This window comes from Girardinichthys multiradiatus, chromosome 1 (assembly GCF_021462225.1).
Source record: "Girardinichthys multiradiatus isolate DD_20200921_A chromosome 1, DD_fGirMul_XY1, whole genome shotgun sequence".
In the NCBI taxonomy this organism is placed as follows: domain Eukaryota; kingdom Metazoa; phylum Chordata; class Actinopteri; order Cyprinodontiformes; family Goodeidae; genus Girardinichthys; species Girardinichthys multiradiatus.
Window position 1 is genome coordinate 46,004,969 of NC_061794.1, and position 17,613 is coordinate 46,022,581.

Below are 17,613 nucleotides of genomic sequence, written 5' to 3' on the forward strand. Positions count from 1 at the left end.
CCTCTGCAGGTCTTCTTTTATGTTAACTTTAAATTCTGACAGTTCTTGGATTTTATCTGCAAATATAACATTGAATTCAGCTCCCCATGATGAATATCACAGTGTTTTACAGAGTTTGCATTCAAATAAATTAATAAATCAGCCAAACTAAAATATTTAACTGAAGAAGTAGAAGTAGTGACTTCAGCAGAAAAAAAGAGACATGCTCCCATCAAAGCCTTTTTAAAAAGATTTTAACTGGTAAAGGTACAATAATTTTCAGTGTTTATTTTCTGTAATACAGATTAAAGAGATCACAAACGGGCGAGAGGCAGAGTCTACGGGCAAGAGTCAGCTCTGGCCAGTAGACTGCTGGAGATAGGCACCAGCTCCCTCGTGACCCTCTATAGAATAAGCGATATACAGGTCCTTCTCAAAATATTAGCATATTGTGATAAAGTTCATTATTTTCCATAATGTCATGATGGAAATTTAACATTCATATATTTTAGATTCATTGCACACTAACTGAAATATTTCAGGTCTTTTATTGTCTTAATACGGATGATTTTGGCATACAGCTCATGAAAACCCAAAATTCATATCTCACAAAATTAGCATATCATTAAAAGGGTCTCTAAACGAGCTATGAACCTAATCATCTGAATCAACGAGTTAACTCTAAACACCTGCAAAAGATTCCTGAGGCCTTTAAAACTCCCAGCCTGGTTCATCACTCAAAACCCCAATCATGGGTAAGACTGCCGACCTGACTGCTGTCCAGAAGGCCACTATTGACACCCTCAAGCAAGAGGGTAAGACACAGAAAGACATTTCTGAACGAATAGGCTGTTCCCAGAGTGCTGTATCAAGGCACCTCAGTGGGAAGTCTGTGGGAAGGAAAAAGTGTGGCAGAAAACGCTGCACAACGAGAAGAGGTGACCGGACCCTGAGGAAGATTGTGGAGAAGGGCCGATTCCAGACCTTGGGGGACCTGCGGAAGCAGTGGACTGAGTCTGGAGTAGAAACATCCAGAGCCACCGTGCACAGGCGTGTGCAGGAAATGGGCTACAGGTGCCGCATTCCCCAGGTCAAGCCACCTTTGAACCAGAAACAGCGGCAGAAGCGCCTGACCTGGGCTACAGAGAAGCAGCACTGGACTGTTGCTCAGTGGTCCAAAGTACTTTTTTCGGATGAAAGCAAATTCTGCATGTCATTCAGAAATCAAGGTGCCAGAGTCTGGAGGAAGACTGGGGAGAAGGAAATGCCAAAATGCCAGAAGTCCAGTGTCAAGTACCCACAGTCAGTGATGGTCTGGGGTGCCGTGTCAGCTGCTGGTGTTGGTCCACTGTGTTTTATCAAGGGCAGGGTCAATGCAGCTAGCTATCAGGAGATTTTGGAGCACTTCATGCTTCCATCTGCTGAAAAGCTTTATGGAGATGAAGATTTCATTTTTCAGCACAACCTGGCACCTGCTCACAGTGCCAAAACCACTGGTAAATGGTTTACTGACCATGGTATCACTGTGCTCAATTGGCCTGCCAACTCTCCTGACCTGAACCCCATAGAGAATCTGTGGGATATTGTGAAGAGAACGTTGAGAGACTCAAGACCCAACACTCTGGATGAGCTAAAGGCCGCTATCAAAGCATCCTGGGCCTCCATAAGACCTCAGCAGTGCCACAGGTTGATTGCCTCCATGTCACGCCGCATTGAAGCAGTCATTTCTGCAAAAAGATTCCCGACCAAGTATTGAGTGCATAACTGTACATGATTATTTGAAGGTTGACGTTTTTTGTATTAAAAACATTTTTCTTTTATTGGTCGGATGAAATATGCTAATTTTGTGAGATAGGAATTTTGGGTTTTCATGAGCTGTATGCCACAATCATCCGTATTAAGACAATAAAAGACCTGAAATATTTCAGTTAGTGTGCAATGAATCTAAAATATATGAATGTTAAATTTTCATCATGACATTATAGAAAATAATGAACTTTATCACAATATGCTAATTTTTTGAGAAGGACCTGTAGAAGATGAATGAATGAATAAATGAATGAATGAATAAATGAATGAATGAATAAATGAATGAATGAATGAATGAGATCGCAAGCATCCAGGGTTGTTGATCATTCCCAGATTTTAGGTTTGAATGGAGCAGAAGGGACATGAGAAAGATCCCTCAGGCTTTAATTATTAAAGATCTGTTGATTATTTAAAAAATCCTCTCAGATAAAAGTGATTTTAATGCAGATTTAAAGGTTAACCGCTATGACATTGTTATAGTAAATAGACATTCGACCTCCTTTTTTCCCAGAGAGTCAGGTTCAGTACATTTCATTTAATATCCACTCTATCTTCACATTTCCACACAGTTTAAAGTGGTAGTCGCTGGCTTTTAAATGATAACCGCTATGAAACAATCTCAGATAACGCCATATTAGTCTAGTATCACTGCTTTTAATCATATTCTGGGCTCTGCTGTTGTGGTGGGTGGAGATCTTCGCCCCCAGACTGCAGCAGCACACCAGCAGGAGGAAGAGTCGCTCGGAGCACAAACGGTCCGATTTTCAGACCTCATAATGGAAATGAATACATAAAAACAGCCAAGGTAGACTAGAGGTCCTGGTGAGATATTCAGCTTTATCCTAACTCCCACATAAAAACAACTCTGACAAAAGACTGTGGCCTTCCCGTTTTCAGAGCGCTCTGCAGCCTTCTTGCAACGAGCTTGTATTCCCAATCAGACGCACAGTATGGTTACACATGGCTGCATCATGTTGGACATATACAGCCTGCTTAGTGAAAGCACCTCATCGAATTGTTAAGGCTGCTTTCAAGGTGTCACATAAACAGTAAGATTTCATAAGTAGAATTTTTGAAGAACGGCTGCAGTGTGGAAACGGGGGTCACACTGCAGCCACGCTGCCATGTTTTCTTTAATCTGATCTTTCACTGCTGCAGAGCTCAGGGGCTCTGTGCTAATTTATTTTGTTATTTTCTGATTTAGCACCCAGTCCTGTTTGGACTTTACAGAAGAATCCCAGTTTGAATCAGATATGGAAGGCTCAGCTTTATCTGACTGAATCTAACTTTTCAACATGTTTGACAGTTTTTACACAATATTGAAGTTTTGGGATCAATCACAAACTGTTCAGATTAATGTGTGATGATGTCACACACTTTGGATTTTGCTCCTGTGAAATTTTCAGAAACGTTATTTATTTCCATGCCCATAGTTTCATCTCCACATGTACAATTTATACATCTAAATATAGACCTTTAAGTCATTTTGTGCTCAGTATGTCTCATTCTCTTCTCTTTAGTAGTAGAGTAGGCAGATGGGCAAAAACAAATCAGTTTGAATATGTGTTTGAATTTGTTTTATATTTATATATGAACATCATAAAACTGTAAAACCATAGCATTATTCATTGGTTACTTGCACATGTGAATATGTAACAGCATGAATGACTCACAGGAAAGACGAAGCCATGCTGAAATACAGAGATGGCCCCAGACTGTATGGGGCCCCAGTTTGATTTGGGGCCCCAGTTCCAGTTCACATTATTTCTTAAAATAAGCAGTAGTAGATAAACGCTGGAACCAGGATTATTTCACTGACTAACTTGTTTGGAGACTCAGTAACCCAGATTAGACTGTAAATATTTTCCCTGGTAAATAAAATAATGTTTTATGTTTCACAGAATTTTTATTTTGTTTATATTTTTATTTTTGTTCTGAAATCTACTGGTACATTTGATTGGTCTCTGCAGTCAGATCTGAGGTTTGGAAATGAGGTCTCATTCAAGTTCAGCACGTTCTAGATGCAAGTTAGGAAATCATTTGGTTTTTGTTGCAGAGCTAACTGCTGTGTGTGTCTCTGGTTTAATAAGATACATCAGAAAAGCTAAACACGGCTTCATATCTGCAACGGCTGCATTGTTGGATGCTGAATTTGTAATTCTGACTTCATAAGGCATTCCTGTATTTCTGAAAAGAAATTAACTACTAAGTACAAAGTTATTCTATTTGACAGGCAGGACAAACCCTCTTGTCCCCTGCTGGCCTGGGAGGCATATGCAAAAGCTTATTTTGCCTATGCATTGGGCCGGCTCTACATGAAATAGTAAAAATACAAGGTCATGACCACCGGCTCCCCTTTTACTTAAAAATCTTCAAAGCCTGAACATATTCCTATTCTCAAATCTTCAAGTGTTCCTGGACAGCCTCTAACAGAAAAGGATTTTCCTTCAAACACTTTCAGTCAGTGACATTTTAGCATTTGAATTGTGTTTACAAGCATCTACATGCAACGCAAAACCTTTCCAGGCGTAATATTCTGCGTATTAAACTGAGGCTTCATCAATGGTCACACTTCATTCAGGATGATCTTAAATTGTTAACATCTTTGTTTTAATGACAAATACAGCTGAATCTTGATGTCCCGTCAGCGGAGATCAGATACATCGCATTTGGGTCACATGCAGAATACTGGCACAGTGCTGCAGATACTGGGCCTTAGCAGTGATCCAGAGTCCACCTCAATAAAAGCTCAGAGGAAAGTAGCAGAAGAAAACAGCAGCAGCATGTTTTATTTATCATACATGGGAAACATCTGATGCACGACTGCAGATCGATAATGTTCCTCTGACACCAGCTGCTCTGGTGTTCAAGTGAATTTGGATTTTTAAAGAGCAACAAACATCTCAGGTGATTCATTAGTAAGAACATCTACAAGCAGACACGAGCCAAGAGATTTCTGGTCAAACTGTGTTAAAATGATCTAGATTCACAGAAACTGTTTCAGGCGTCCACGTATTTACTGGAGGGAGTTTGCGTGTGTGTGTGTGTGTGTGTGTGTGTGTGTGTGTGTGTCTGAGACAGGCAGGCAGGCAGGATGATATAACAGCATTCCAGAGTAAATTGGCACTTCTCATCTCTCTCCTCGACTAATTAACTCGACGCTCAGAGGCTTCGCTTAATTGGAAAGAGCTCAACCTTCGGTTCCCCTGTACGATATCACGGCACGACCAGGCCCACACCCACACAGGGAACGACAGAGACAGCGAATGTGGTGGGCTGATAGCCACAGCAGCGCTGAGAGAAGTGGAGGAAACAATATTGAATCCAGCAATTACAGAAAAAAAACCTCCATCCTCACCAACATGAAGTCCAGATTCAGCTTCTGGCTTTACCTGCGTATTGTAGCACATTGGGCAAAAGGGTACACCACACAAGTGTGTTTTTCAATGTGTGGCTTTCACTTAAAGCACCATGTGGAGTGCAGGATGTTTTAAATCCCTTGCAGAGCCTCTGTCCAGTTTAATAATCAGAGCTGAAGGAGGAGGATTGAACTGCTCTGGGTTGACTTTCTGGACACAGAGGTCAGAGCAGGAACAGGAGGGAACCAAACAGCTCAGGAAGACAACAGAAGCAGCTGATCACACGTTTAGATCCACTCATCATGAGCATGAATGCCATGTTACTTTGGGACGTAATTTATTACATCCTTTCTTTTACCAGGGAGGAATAATTTTACAACAAACAACTGCAATGATTTTTAAAAACAAGAATTAGGTGCGAAAGTTAAAGTTTATTGAATTCTCTAATTGTGAAAGAGTCAGAATTATACATACACACTCAAATATATGCATACATCACCTAAAAAATTTGATAAGTGTTCAAAACTTGAGACAAGGTTTATCTGTTCTTTCTTTCTAGGTGAAACGACTAAAGGAGCTACATCCATTAACATTTACTTTTCCTTCCCATAGAAAGGACTCCTGGATCAGTGCTTCTTTGTTCTCTTTGTGTCTCTGCTCTGTTCTCTCAAACCCCTAGTCGGTCGTGGCAGATGGCCGCTCACAATGAGCCTGGTTCTGGTTCTGCTGGAGGTTTCTTCCTGTTAAAAGGGAGTTTTTCCTCTCCACTGTCGCTACATGCATGCTCAGTATGAGGGATTGCTGCAAAGTCAACACCAGTGACTGTCCACTGTCTCTACATGCTCATCCAGGAGGAGTGAATGCTGCAAGTCACTGACTGGATGCAATCTGCTGGGTTTCCTTAGATAGAAAAACTTTTTATCCAATTTGAATAAATAACTGAATCTGACTGAACTGTTCAATGGTTAGGATTAATTGGAATATATGAACCTGACTGTTGTGAAGAGCCTTGAGACGACATGTGTTGTGAATTGGCGCTATATAAATAAAACTGAATTGAATTGAACGATAGCAGCTATTTACCGATATCATACAAATATATCTTTTCACTATTGTGAAAAAATAACCACACCCCTGACATTCCTTCTGCTTGTGTTAAACACCCACAATGCTGCAGTGTCACATGACCAAACACCACATGGTAACTCCCACCCCCCTTTCCTACTGAAACACAAACGGCAACAAGATGGAAATAAACATCAGTGGTTAATAACGTCAGCCAGAAAAATCAAACTGACCCCGCTGATGAACGGTGCCACTGAAAGGGTGCTGGCCAGAAAAGATTCCCTCCCTTATAATCGACAGCCTCACCTGGTCTAGAATCTGCACCTGCCCACAACAATAATCCAAACACCTTCAGGAAAAATGTTTAATAATAATAATAATAATACATTTTATTTAAAAGCGGCTTTCATAACACTCATGAACACTGTCTGACAGTCAGACAGAGGGTACAGAGAGGTGAATGGAGAAGGAAAACCTGAGGTAGCGGGAGGGCGGGTGAATACGGAGGAGCGGGGACAGGTAAGGTGGGGCAAGGTTGCAGATGGCCTTGAATGTAATGAGGAGCTTAAATTGAATTCTGGAGTGGACGGGGAGCCAGTGTAGCTGTTGTGGAAGGAGGGGGTTTGGGTGATGAGTTCTCAACCATTTGAAGCTTGTGGAGAGATTTTTGTGGAAGACTGTAGAGGATAGAATTACAATAGTCGAGATGGGAGGTGACCAGGCTATGAATGAGGACAGAAGTGGAGTTGGGACTGAGGGAGAGACGGAGGCGGTTTATGGAACGAAGGTGCAAATAAGCCGACCAGGTAATGTTATTAGTATGAGACTGAAAAGAGAGAGTGTCGTTGAGGATGACACCCAGACTCTTTACCTGAAGAGAGGAGGAGATTGAGGAGCTGTCGATGGTGAGAGAAAATTTATTGATTTTAGAGACGGTGGATTTGGTACCAATTAGGAGAATTTCAGTTTTATCTGAGTAAAGTTTAAGAAAGTTTGTTGTGAACCAGGAGCTGATACCAGAGAGGCAAGAGGAGAGATGGGAGGGGAGTAGTGCAGCAGATGTTTACAAGAGAGGTAGAGCTGGGTGTCATCTGCGTAGCAGTGAAACTAGATGTTGAAGATGGAACCGAGGGAATGGATAAAAATGATAAAAAGAAGAGGGCCCAGGACAGAGCCATGGGGCACGCCTACAGAGACAGGAGAGGGGTCGGAACGGAACGTTTTCAGTTGAATGAATTGAGTGCGGCCAGAGAGGTATGAATGGAACCAGGAGAGTGGAGTATCTGGGATACCAATAGAAGACAGTCTGTGGAGGAGGATGGAGTGTGAGATGGTGTCAAAGGCCGCACTTTGATCCAGAAGGAGGAGGAGGGAGGCAAAGGTTATTGAAGTTGTAAGGGTCCAAACCAGGTTTCTTTAAAATAGAAGAAATGACTGCAACTTTGAAGGAAATAGGAACAGTTCCAGTTGTCAGGGAGAAGTGGATAATAGTGGTAATGGAAGAGAGCAGAGAGAAAAGGCAAGAACTGTGGGAAGGGGGATCAAGGGGATGGGTAGATGATTTAGAGTTAGAGATGAGGTTTGAGATGGTTGCCATTTCAGGGAGGATGAAACAGGAGAGTGGCTGATTGCAAGAGAGAGAAGGTGGCTCAAAGGAGAGGGTTGGTAGGACAACAGAGTTGAAGTGCTAATGAATAATGAATATTTGTTCATTAAAATATGAGACCAGGGAGGTGCAGGTGTCGCTGGAATACATGTGGGGAGAGAGAGAGTTTGAAGGTTTGATTATCTTATTCAAGAGAGAGAGAAGAGGAGTCTAGAATTGCCGAGGTTTCTATCTATTAAGTTGGAGTAGTAGATGGATTTGGCTGTTTTGATTTTGTCTCAGTAGAAATTGAGGTGTGTTCTGTAGATGTCCGTGTGTATTGTCAGTCTGGTTTTCTTTTGAAGGCGCTCTAGCTGTCGTCCTGTTGCCTTTAGGATCCGGAGCTCAGGAGCAAACCAGGGTGCAGAGTGGGAGAAGGTGACAGAGCAAGATTTAACAGGTGCAAGGGAATCGAGTATGGAATGAAGAATGTCATTGAAAGTAATTACTAGGTTGTCAGGGTTGGAGGAGGGGTCGAGAACCAGATGTGTCCAGAGGTGTCTTAATGGTGGTAGGACAAAATGAGGCAGCAAAAGAGAGGAGAAAATGATCAGAAATAGGGATCTGTTCAGCTAAAATATCGTCCGGTGCCAAGGCAGCAGATTAAGTCCAATGTGTACGAAAGTTTGAAAATAAACAAAAACCAAGGCTATCAAGGCATGATCAAAAATCTTTTGTGAGTGCATGTTTTTTGTTACCCTTGTGTTTAATAAGTCTCCCAGCAAGATAACGTTAGGTGCAAGTGTAGCTAGATAGGAGAGGAGAGATGTGCAGTCAGAGAGGAAATCCTTGTGTGGCTTAGGGCGTCGGTAAACCATGGCAATAAGGACAGGTGAGGAACCGGGCGGCATGCAAGCAGTGACCTCCATGGAACTGTTAGGAGAAAGAGAAACTGGAACACTTTTCCACTTCTCATGATGGATAATACTCAGACTTCCCCCACGGCCGGAGTCACGCTGCCATGAGATGTAAACATAGCCAGGTGGAGTGGCATCATTAAGCGTGTTGAAGTCGTTTGGCTGTGGCCAGGTTTCGGTGAGACAGAGAAAGTCCAACTCTTGGTCAGTGATGAGGTCCTGAATGAGATGTCCTTTGCCGGAGAGTGAGCGGGTGTTCAAAAGGCCGATGTTTACTGCAAAGTTGTTGTGAGGAGGAGTGCTAGCTGACCTGGCTAAGTTGGCTAGCACACTGTGGTTAACTCGCCAAACAGATTTACGTGGGGGGAAGGTCAGTGATGGACCAGATGGAGTTTATCAATGAGGATTTATTAATGTAGTGATTGCGGCAGGAGCCACAATGAGTATATCTCTGCTGTGGAGGGAGAATGATCTCTGGATGGAGAAGGGAGGACCTGGGTGTGTCTGGGTCTAACAAAGCTGGAGGAGATCAGCAGCAGAGTACTGGAAAAAGCTAGATGTAGGCTCGTAGAAGTACAGCCCAGACATAAAATTCTCCCGGCCTCGTTACAAGTGGGTGAAGTTAGCGTGAAAGGTGTGGCCAGCATTGTGAGAGCTAGCGTTGGTACACTGAGAGTTACCTGTCCAGATACAAAACTGTTGAAGATGGTAGATTCCAGGTGTAGGCAGCAGAGTATCAGTAGATGTGAATAAGATGATGACAAAGAGGAGGTAAATTGCCAGTGATAACAACCGGTGAGAAGCTTCAGCAACTCGAGCCAGTGTTCACTTCCAGGTTGTTTGGTGGTCAGAGGAAAGAAAGGTAGAGCTGATGGCAACAATTATAAAAAGTATGCCTGAATAAATAAATGTGATCCTTTCAAACTTAGGAGCACTGTACCTATTTTCAAGCTTGGTGGTGGCTGTATCATGCTGTGGGGTTGTGCTGCTAGTGTAATGCAACAAGTGGGTGGAATAGTAAAATCTCACCTCAGATCAACAGCTAGTTGGTTGAAACTCAAGTTCCAGCAGGAAAACTGAAACAAACCCACATCTGAACTGGTTTCGGACTGGATAAAGCAGGCTAGTGTTAGGCTTCAGGAAAAAACCTTCCCAAAACAGCTACTCCAGAGCAAAACAAGTGTACCAAGAAGAATGGTCAAATATCCAGTCAGAATTATGCAGACTGTTGATGGTAGTCATGGTGCAAAATGCTAACAAACTTGTTTGTGCAATGGCTCTGACTGATTTCCTGTCTTCTCTCACTTTCACACTTGCTTTTTATTTGGCCCACAGACACCTCTCTGGTTTTCATGTTGGTTTCACCTCTAACTATAGTCTTCACGGGTAAAATCCAAATATTCCCAGACACAATGTATGGAAACACTAACATTCAGCTCTGTTCCCATATTTATTCTTTAATATCCAAATGTTTGCGGCCTACAGCAAAAATGAGCAAACTGACATCAAGGTTCCAATCATTTCAGAAGGGAGTTTTAGGTTTTGTAGAAACATTTGTTAAACCATTTTCTTATGTAATTAGCTCACATTCTGTAAACGTGGTGTTTATGAGAGAGTTATTAAATGTGCATTCTGCTTAAACCAGAACAACAGCATGACAAAAGCACCAATTCTTCTTCTTTGTGGTTTAAATCAAAGAGTGGGAGTTTTGTTCCTACCAGGGCAGCAGTTCTCCTGCTTTCCTCCGACTCATCTGTCACAAACAATTCCTGAGTGTACAAAGAAACCCTGGTGGTTCAGAAGCTCACGTTGAGATTTACTCTGACCTGCTCTCAGGGCAGTTCAGGTTGAATCAGCGTGCACAGAATCAGCAAGACACACAAACATGACCTTGGCTCCTGAGTGAAGCAGCAGAACCACAAAATATTACCAGAACCAGAGCTGGTGGGATGGAAGGAACGGACATACCTTCTTGTTGTTGTTCATAAAGTGCAGCTTCATCTGTTTCATGTAGGTGGTGGTAAGAGGCACGTTGAAGTCTATCACCTCTGAAACCAGAGAAGTGGGTCTGTCGTTTTCTGGTGAGAAAAACAGGAGAAGCTAATGTTCAGCAACTATGAGCCACAAAACAGTTTGTCAAGACACAAAATGAGCTAAAACAGAAGAAACGAAAAGAAAAAGAACACTCCATTAGCATGCATTTGAGGTGCAAACTCAGCAGAAAAACGAAATTAATCTGTTTATTCTCCTTAGCATGTGTGGATGTGCACATTAAAATAACCATCGACAGTTATTAAAAATATTATTATACATATAATTGCCCAACATATTGCACTGAATAACACCTTTACATGAAACGAATGGATGTTTAGCAGCATGCATGTTTCTGTGATTTCTCATGAAATACAAAAAAAGAAAAATCAAGATATCTCTGTCCGTATTTATGAAACCTCTGTAAAAGACATTCTGGTTGCTTGAACATTTTCATGCCTGACAAACTCTTTTTTATTTTCTAGACAGAAAATAAAGTCTGGAAATATTTTTTACAGTGCTGTGAAATAACTTTCCCCCTTATGGATTTCTTCTGTTTTTGCTTTTAAATGTTTCAGATTATTAAATACATTTTAATATCAGACTTTTCAAAAGCTTGAGACATTCCACAAACAGTCGGGTTATTATAGATCATAAATGGTTACTGTTATATTAATTCAACTCAATTCAGTTTATTTATATAGCGCCAATTCACAACACATGTCGTCTCAAGGTTCTTCACAACAGTCAGGTTCATACATTCCAATTAATCCTAACAATTGAACAGTTCAGTCAGAGTTAGTTATTTATTCAAATTGGATAAAAAGTTTTTCTATCTAAGGAAACCCAGCAGATTGCATCCAGTCAGTGACTTGCAGCATTCACTCCTCCTGGATGAGCATGTAGAGACAGTGGACAGTCACTGGTGTTGACTTTGCAGCAATCCCTCATACTGAGATCCAGGAGTACTTTCTATGGGAAGGAAAAGTAAATGTTAATGGATGTAGCTCCTTTAGTCGTTTCACCTAGAAAGAAAGAACAGATAAACTCTGAGCCAGTTTTCAAGGTTAGAGTCTGAAAGAGAGAACATAGAGTTAGTCACAGTAGAAGCTCAGTCAATTTCCATGTCTGGGAGAGAGAAAGGGTTAAACACTAAAAGACAGGGCTATGTGGATCATCGGTAGAAGGTGAGCATTAAGTTGTTGCCAGCAGAAGCTCAGACGATTCCCCTCTCCAGAAAGGTGTCACAGGTAGACACAGAGCCAGGCCAGGTGTAGCTTCTAGGAAGAGAAAAGAGAGAACAAAGTTAAAAGCTGAAATAACAGCAAATAATGCAAAATTGGAGAGTAGTGTGAGAATGTAGCGAAGAGAGTGAAAGTGGTCATTATGTCCTCCAGTAGCCTAAGCCTATAGCAGCATAACTACACAGATAGTTTCAGTTCAGATTATTTAGTTAAACGGCGCTTATTTACAACAATGTCGTCTCAAGGAACCCCACAAAGGGTCCCACTGATGGTCATTGTTATACTAAAAACCACAAGGATTGGGATACCTCTCTCTGTCAGACTGATTATAACCATTGGAAAAGAGAAGGGGTCATACAGGTAGCAGAAATGGAGGGTGTGGAGGGTTTTGGAGAGGCCCAGTCAAAGTCTGGACCTAAATCCAGTTAGGGTGCTGTTGCATGACCTTAAATGGGCCAGTGTAGCTGAATTAAAGCAATTCTGCAAAGAAGGGTGAGCCACAATTTGCAGTGATAAAAAGACTTATTGCCAGTTTTCTCAGAAGCTTGAAGGTGGTTGCTGCCGCCAAAAGTGGCACATTTAGTTATTAATGATTATTACTGACCCTTACATTCAAATGTTTTATATTTCGTTTCCGTGTTGCTCTTGTTAAACAGAGAGAGCTTCCAACACTTTTGTCTGAAAGGCGACACTAGAGGACCCTGCAGAGCTGCTGCAGACACACACAGGAGCACATGAGCTGAAGGACTCCGTCTGAGCCATGGCATGTTCAAATCACTTCTATTTAAAGCACGTCATAAACCCATGGTCAGTTTCAACTTTAACATGTGAGGGGTATGATTTACTACAGGAAAAAAAATAAAGTGGACCATTGTCCCCAAGTGTGGACGGACAGACGCCGCCTTTCACAGCCTGCTGCCAGGATCAATTAAACAGGACCCCAGTCCACACTGATTAATTGCTTTTAATAATTCACAGCTGAACTTTAGAGAAGGACCTCTGCACAGCAATAAAGGGACATGGCTCCATACAAGGATTAAAGTGTGTGTGTGTGTGTGTGTGTGTGTGTGTGTGTGTGTGTGTAGTATAAGGGAGAACCCCCACAGTGTTTGAAGGTAATTAGCTGCTCCCTCTGTCTGAGTGGCACACACACACACTCTTTCTGTGGGTGTCTGTGTTTGACGACATGCACTGATTATTACAGGCATAAACGGATTCTAATTAATCTTTTAACTGAGTCTTGGGAAAGCTTATATGAGCTGTCCAGACAAAAACAACATTGGAAACTTTTTCCTCTTTCCTGCAAACAGCAGTAAATCATCTCCTTCACCAAACCTCTGAACTAGCTTCTTCTACGCTCCTCTGGAGTCAGATCTTATGTTCACTCCTCTGTCCAATTATCACCACAACCCTACAACAGCTCAGCTTCCTTCCCCTCCTCTTCCTACTCTCTGGAAAATGAGCTTGTTTTCTGGGCCATTTTCATTGTTAAAAGCCATTAATTAGGCTAATTGAGGAGAGAGACGGGACACTCCAATGACTCCTTTATCTAATGAGGGATGAGGATGCATGGGGGGATGGGATGGACGGAGGGTACAGGGAAGGGAAGACATATAATGACAGAAGGGAGAAAGAGGGAAAGGGGATGGCAGGAATATGTGATGTGCGCTGGAAGCTTTGCAGGGGGTGGGGGGGGGGGGGGGGGGGGGGTGTAACAAAGAGCAGCTGGAAGCCAGATTCAAGGATGGCGACAGATGTCAAAAAGAGGGAAAACACCAGAGTTGGGAAGGAATGCAGGGCAGGAAGGGACTCGAGGAAAAACCCTGAAATACTGTAAAACGGCAGCATGGTGGAGAATATCAAACATCAACATCCCCACTTCACAACAACTCAGCAACTCGGCTGTTTCTCCCGTCCATGGAGCCTCATTGAAGGCACAACACCAAGAAACATGTCAAACAATATGCCCCAATTATTTTATACAGAATAATTTTACTATTAATTACAACAATTTTATGATGGATGAAGAAACAATGGAAACGGAGCTGTAATATGCTAACAAGATAACAGGATTACCTAACAGAGAAAATAAAGAGACCTTTGTGTTAACAGAAAGCTTTAAGAATCCCAGAAAACTGTTTCGCACAAAGAGAACTGGTCTCCTTCCTGAACCATATGATGGCTGGACATTTTCATGCTGAATTTCTGTAGATCAGGGCATGATGTGTTGCTTTCTGAGATCTTCAAGCCTACTTCATGCTGCCAGACAGGTTCTATTTAGAAAATGTCTTAATTTTACAGGTACGGCAGTAATCAATCCTGGGTGGGGATAGTGAAATTATTTTCTGCAAATCACAGTTAATGAACATGTGCTGGGCTGTGGGGTTGGGGGTGTGGTCAGGCAGTTTTGGATACATTTTTCCCATAACAAATTTAAATCATAATGTGAAAACTGCATTTTGTTTTTAGTAATCTTTGTCTAATATTAAAATCCGCGTCTAATTATTTGAAACATTTAAATGTGATAAAAAAAAAAACTGGACTGTGTTTTTATTCTGGCTGCACAACATATGGAAAACATCTAATTGTGCTGCTACTCCTTAATATTGACACACTTTCATGTTTCCTTCATCACAATGGCCATACCTTTTAGTGAGCAATAGCATCTCAGCCACTAAAAATATCCATTAGCAGAGGGGGCTGTGAAAGCCCATCCAACTGGCCAAACATTATTTCCATGCAGAATCTGGATGCATAACACTGGGAATATAACGTCCTATCAAATGCTGCATCCAAGAAGTCCTTTGCTATTTCAGTGTGGCACACATTGATGATAATTGCGATGATATATTTTGTGCAGGTCGCAGTGATTCTCTCTGTCTTGGGTTGATCCCATGCTGTGTTGTGGGAGTACCTTTGTAATCCTGTCCTGTGGTACTGATGTGCATCCTCTTCTGACACTCCCCACAGCTCATCAGGAAACGAGTCACTGCCTCCCGTGGCAGGAACGCGTACGTCTCAGCTATCTGAGGCATCACAAGGAAAAATAAAGAGAGATGGTGTGTAATTTGGACAAAAAGGCAGAAAACTCCATTCAGGTTGTATTATGTTGATGATGAACATCAAAACTTTACAGGATTCATGTCATTTAGAGCGGTGTGATGGGGTTAGAGGCAGTTGCAGGAGCATCCAACAGTGAAAACAGTGAGTGGAAGTCAGCATAGGATGGCTCACAGCTACATCAGACAGCTTCTTCCGGGACTTGACTGAGTTTTATAGGCGTCCCACTTTTAGTTAGTATGAAACCAGGCGGGGTATACAGATGTTACAGTGACCAGATGTCGGAACCATGAATATGTCAGGACACCCACACACAAAGTTAAGGTTCTGATCACCCAATAAAATGAAAGCAAGTATGAAACAATCCCATGACATCAAACCTACCTTCTGGACACAGATATCAGCCTCCTCATGTCATCCCCTACCTGACTGTATCACAGCTCGCATCAGCACCGGACCAGAGACGGCTTTTCAGAGCTGCTGGTACCAGGAAGCACTAATGACCAGTGGTGTTATGTGATATTCAGAAATAAATCACAGTTTGCCCCTTCAGCTGCTGATGCCCATGTAATTTTGCCCCAAGGGTCAGATTATTGCCAAAACAACCATTCATCTACATAAAAAAAACTGAACATCCATGAGTCTATGAGGCATCCTCTGTGTCTGCTGACCCTCACTCACTGCTCTGACTGACTGTAGGAGACTTCTGGAGCTACCCGTCATCATCTCGCCACTCGTTGCTCCTTCTGCTCCAGTAAACCCAATCATTTACAGACACACAGCAAAACAAGAGCATTTCACTTTCATTTAGAGAAAAATGTGTAAATAAACATGATATGAACAAAACTCAAATGTACAAAAACACAAAACAGATAAAACATATAAAACAAGTGTAAGTTGCATAATGTTAACAGCTGGCAGCAGAATGCTGAGTGGCATTCTGGTGGTTCTGCTTCGGCTGTAATGTTTGCCTGATGGCAGCAGTCTCAGACCACACTGAGGTGTTTGGAGTCTCAAACAGTATTTGGATCCTGGACAGAAAGAAGAGACACGCCGAAACCTTCTCAGCTCCCCTCACTATCCTCTGCAGGGCCTTCTTGTCTGCCATTTGGCTGCTGAGTTACCATGATGATGCTGGTAGAAGGCGATGCTTGAATGGGTTTCTCAGAACAGATCTGTACTTTGAAGAATTTAATGCAATTGACCCTTACTGCAGCTCGGCTGCAGATGCTAAAGGTTGTTACCTCCAGAACAACCACGATAGTTGGAGGTTGTTACCTCCAACAGTCATTTCAACTGTGGTGATTTGTTGGTAAAGATCATTTCTTCTATACTTTTATGGTAGTTTTTGATTTGAAAATTAAACATTATACACATTCTACTCACAAAAACCCATTTTCAAACGATAAATACTGAAAATGTCTGGGATGGTCATCTTGAGAAGATTTGCAGCTAAAGAAAAATGAGTGACCCAACACATAAAGAAGACAGGGGAATTATTTACATCTTACCTTTAATTGTTCATACCATAGATTTCAGTTTTATTTGTATTAGGACTTGTATATTATGTACCTAATATGTTAAATGCTGCATCCTTACTAGTAATGGTAAATAATTTGTAAGGCAACACTGAAAACGTTCATTTATGTTGAGCATGATAGAAGATGCAAGAACAGCAGGAAGGAAGTGGGAGTTTATTGTACCTGAGGAGGCTGTACATGCATGTTTTAGCCAAAAGAGGGCAGTATTAGCAGTTATCTAAGAGAAGTGTGACTGACATCAGATTGTTTATGATTTATAAATAATGCAAACTGATAAGATGAGTTCTCAGTCATCAGCACATCGGGTTATGATTTCCATTATTACTGACTAGAGATTCTTCTGATAAAAACAGTCATGGCCAAAGGCTTTTTACAGTTACCAAACAGTTTTAAATTCTTCTTATTTACATGTTTCTGTGGTATACTGAGAAATATTTATTAAAGATCAAAGTCTTTTACTAGCAAAAACATTAACATTTATAAGACGAATCAATATTTCCAATAACTATATTTATTCCCTCTGACCTGCTGGAAATAAACCTCTGTACCAAACTTTACCGAAGCTATCAGGGTTCACTTGTACGTCTTGAACTTCTCAGCTTGTATTTTTCAGCTGCAATATTCTCACCAGCAATCTCTTGCATTCGATGCCATTTTTAGGCAAAATTATAATGGCTGCTTTTCAGTTCGTAAAACGTTAACTACACAGCAGAATCTTAAAGCTAGACTGTATGTTTTATCTGCCAGAGATGCTTTTAAAGAAAAACAATTCTAAGGACACTGAGAGAAAAGTTGGTTCAACAAAGGAAACATCAGATCTGAGGGAGAGAAAACATCCCTCAGGGTGATAAATACTCACAGCTTTGTAGGTCTTCTTCTGACCAGCATGTTTGGGTGTTTTTCCAGGGTCAGTGCCAATCTCTACGTGCATGGCATATATTATATCAAAGAAGTCCTCCACCACCGCCACCCGTTTCAGGGACGAGTCTCCACCTGACACGCCGTCTACACACTGGAAACAAA

At 41.7% G+C, this 17,613-nt stretch overlaps 1 protein-coding gene across 1 annotated transcript in view; it reads right to left on the reverse strand.

The window, feature by feature from the left end:
* The window catches only part of LOC124875590 (nucleolar protein 4-like), a 135,675-nt gene that overhangs the window by 92,917 nt on the left and 25,145 nt on the right, over nucleotides 1-17,613 (reverse strand). Inside the window, exons 2-4 of the mRNA XM_047377869.1 lie at nucleotides 17,450-17,602; nucleotides 14,904-15,015; nucleotides 10,683-10,792 (exon numbers count right to left, since the gene is read on the reverse strand). Of these exons, the coding sequence (XP_047233825.1) occupies nucleotides 10,683-10,792; nucleotides 14,904-15,015; nucleotides 17,450-17,602 (375 nt within the window). The remainder of the gene's footprint in view (nucleotides 1-10,682; nucleotides 10,793-14,903; nucleotides 15,016-17,449; nucleotides 17,603-17,613) is intronic.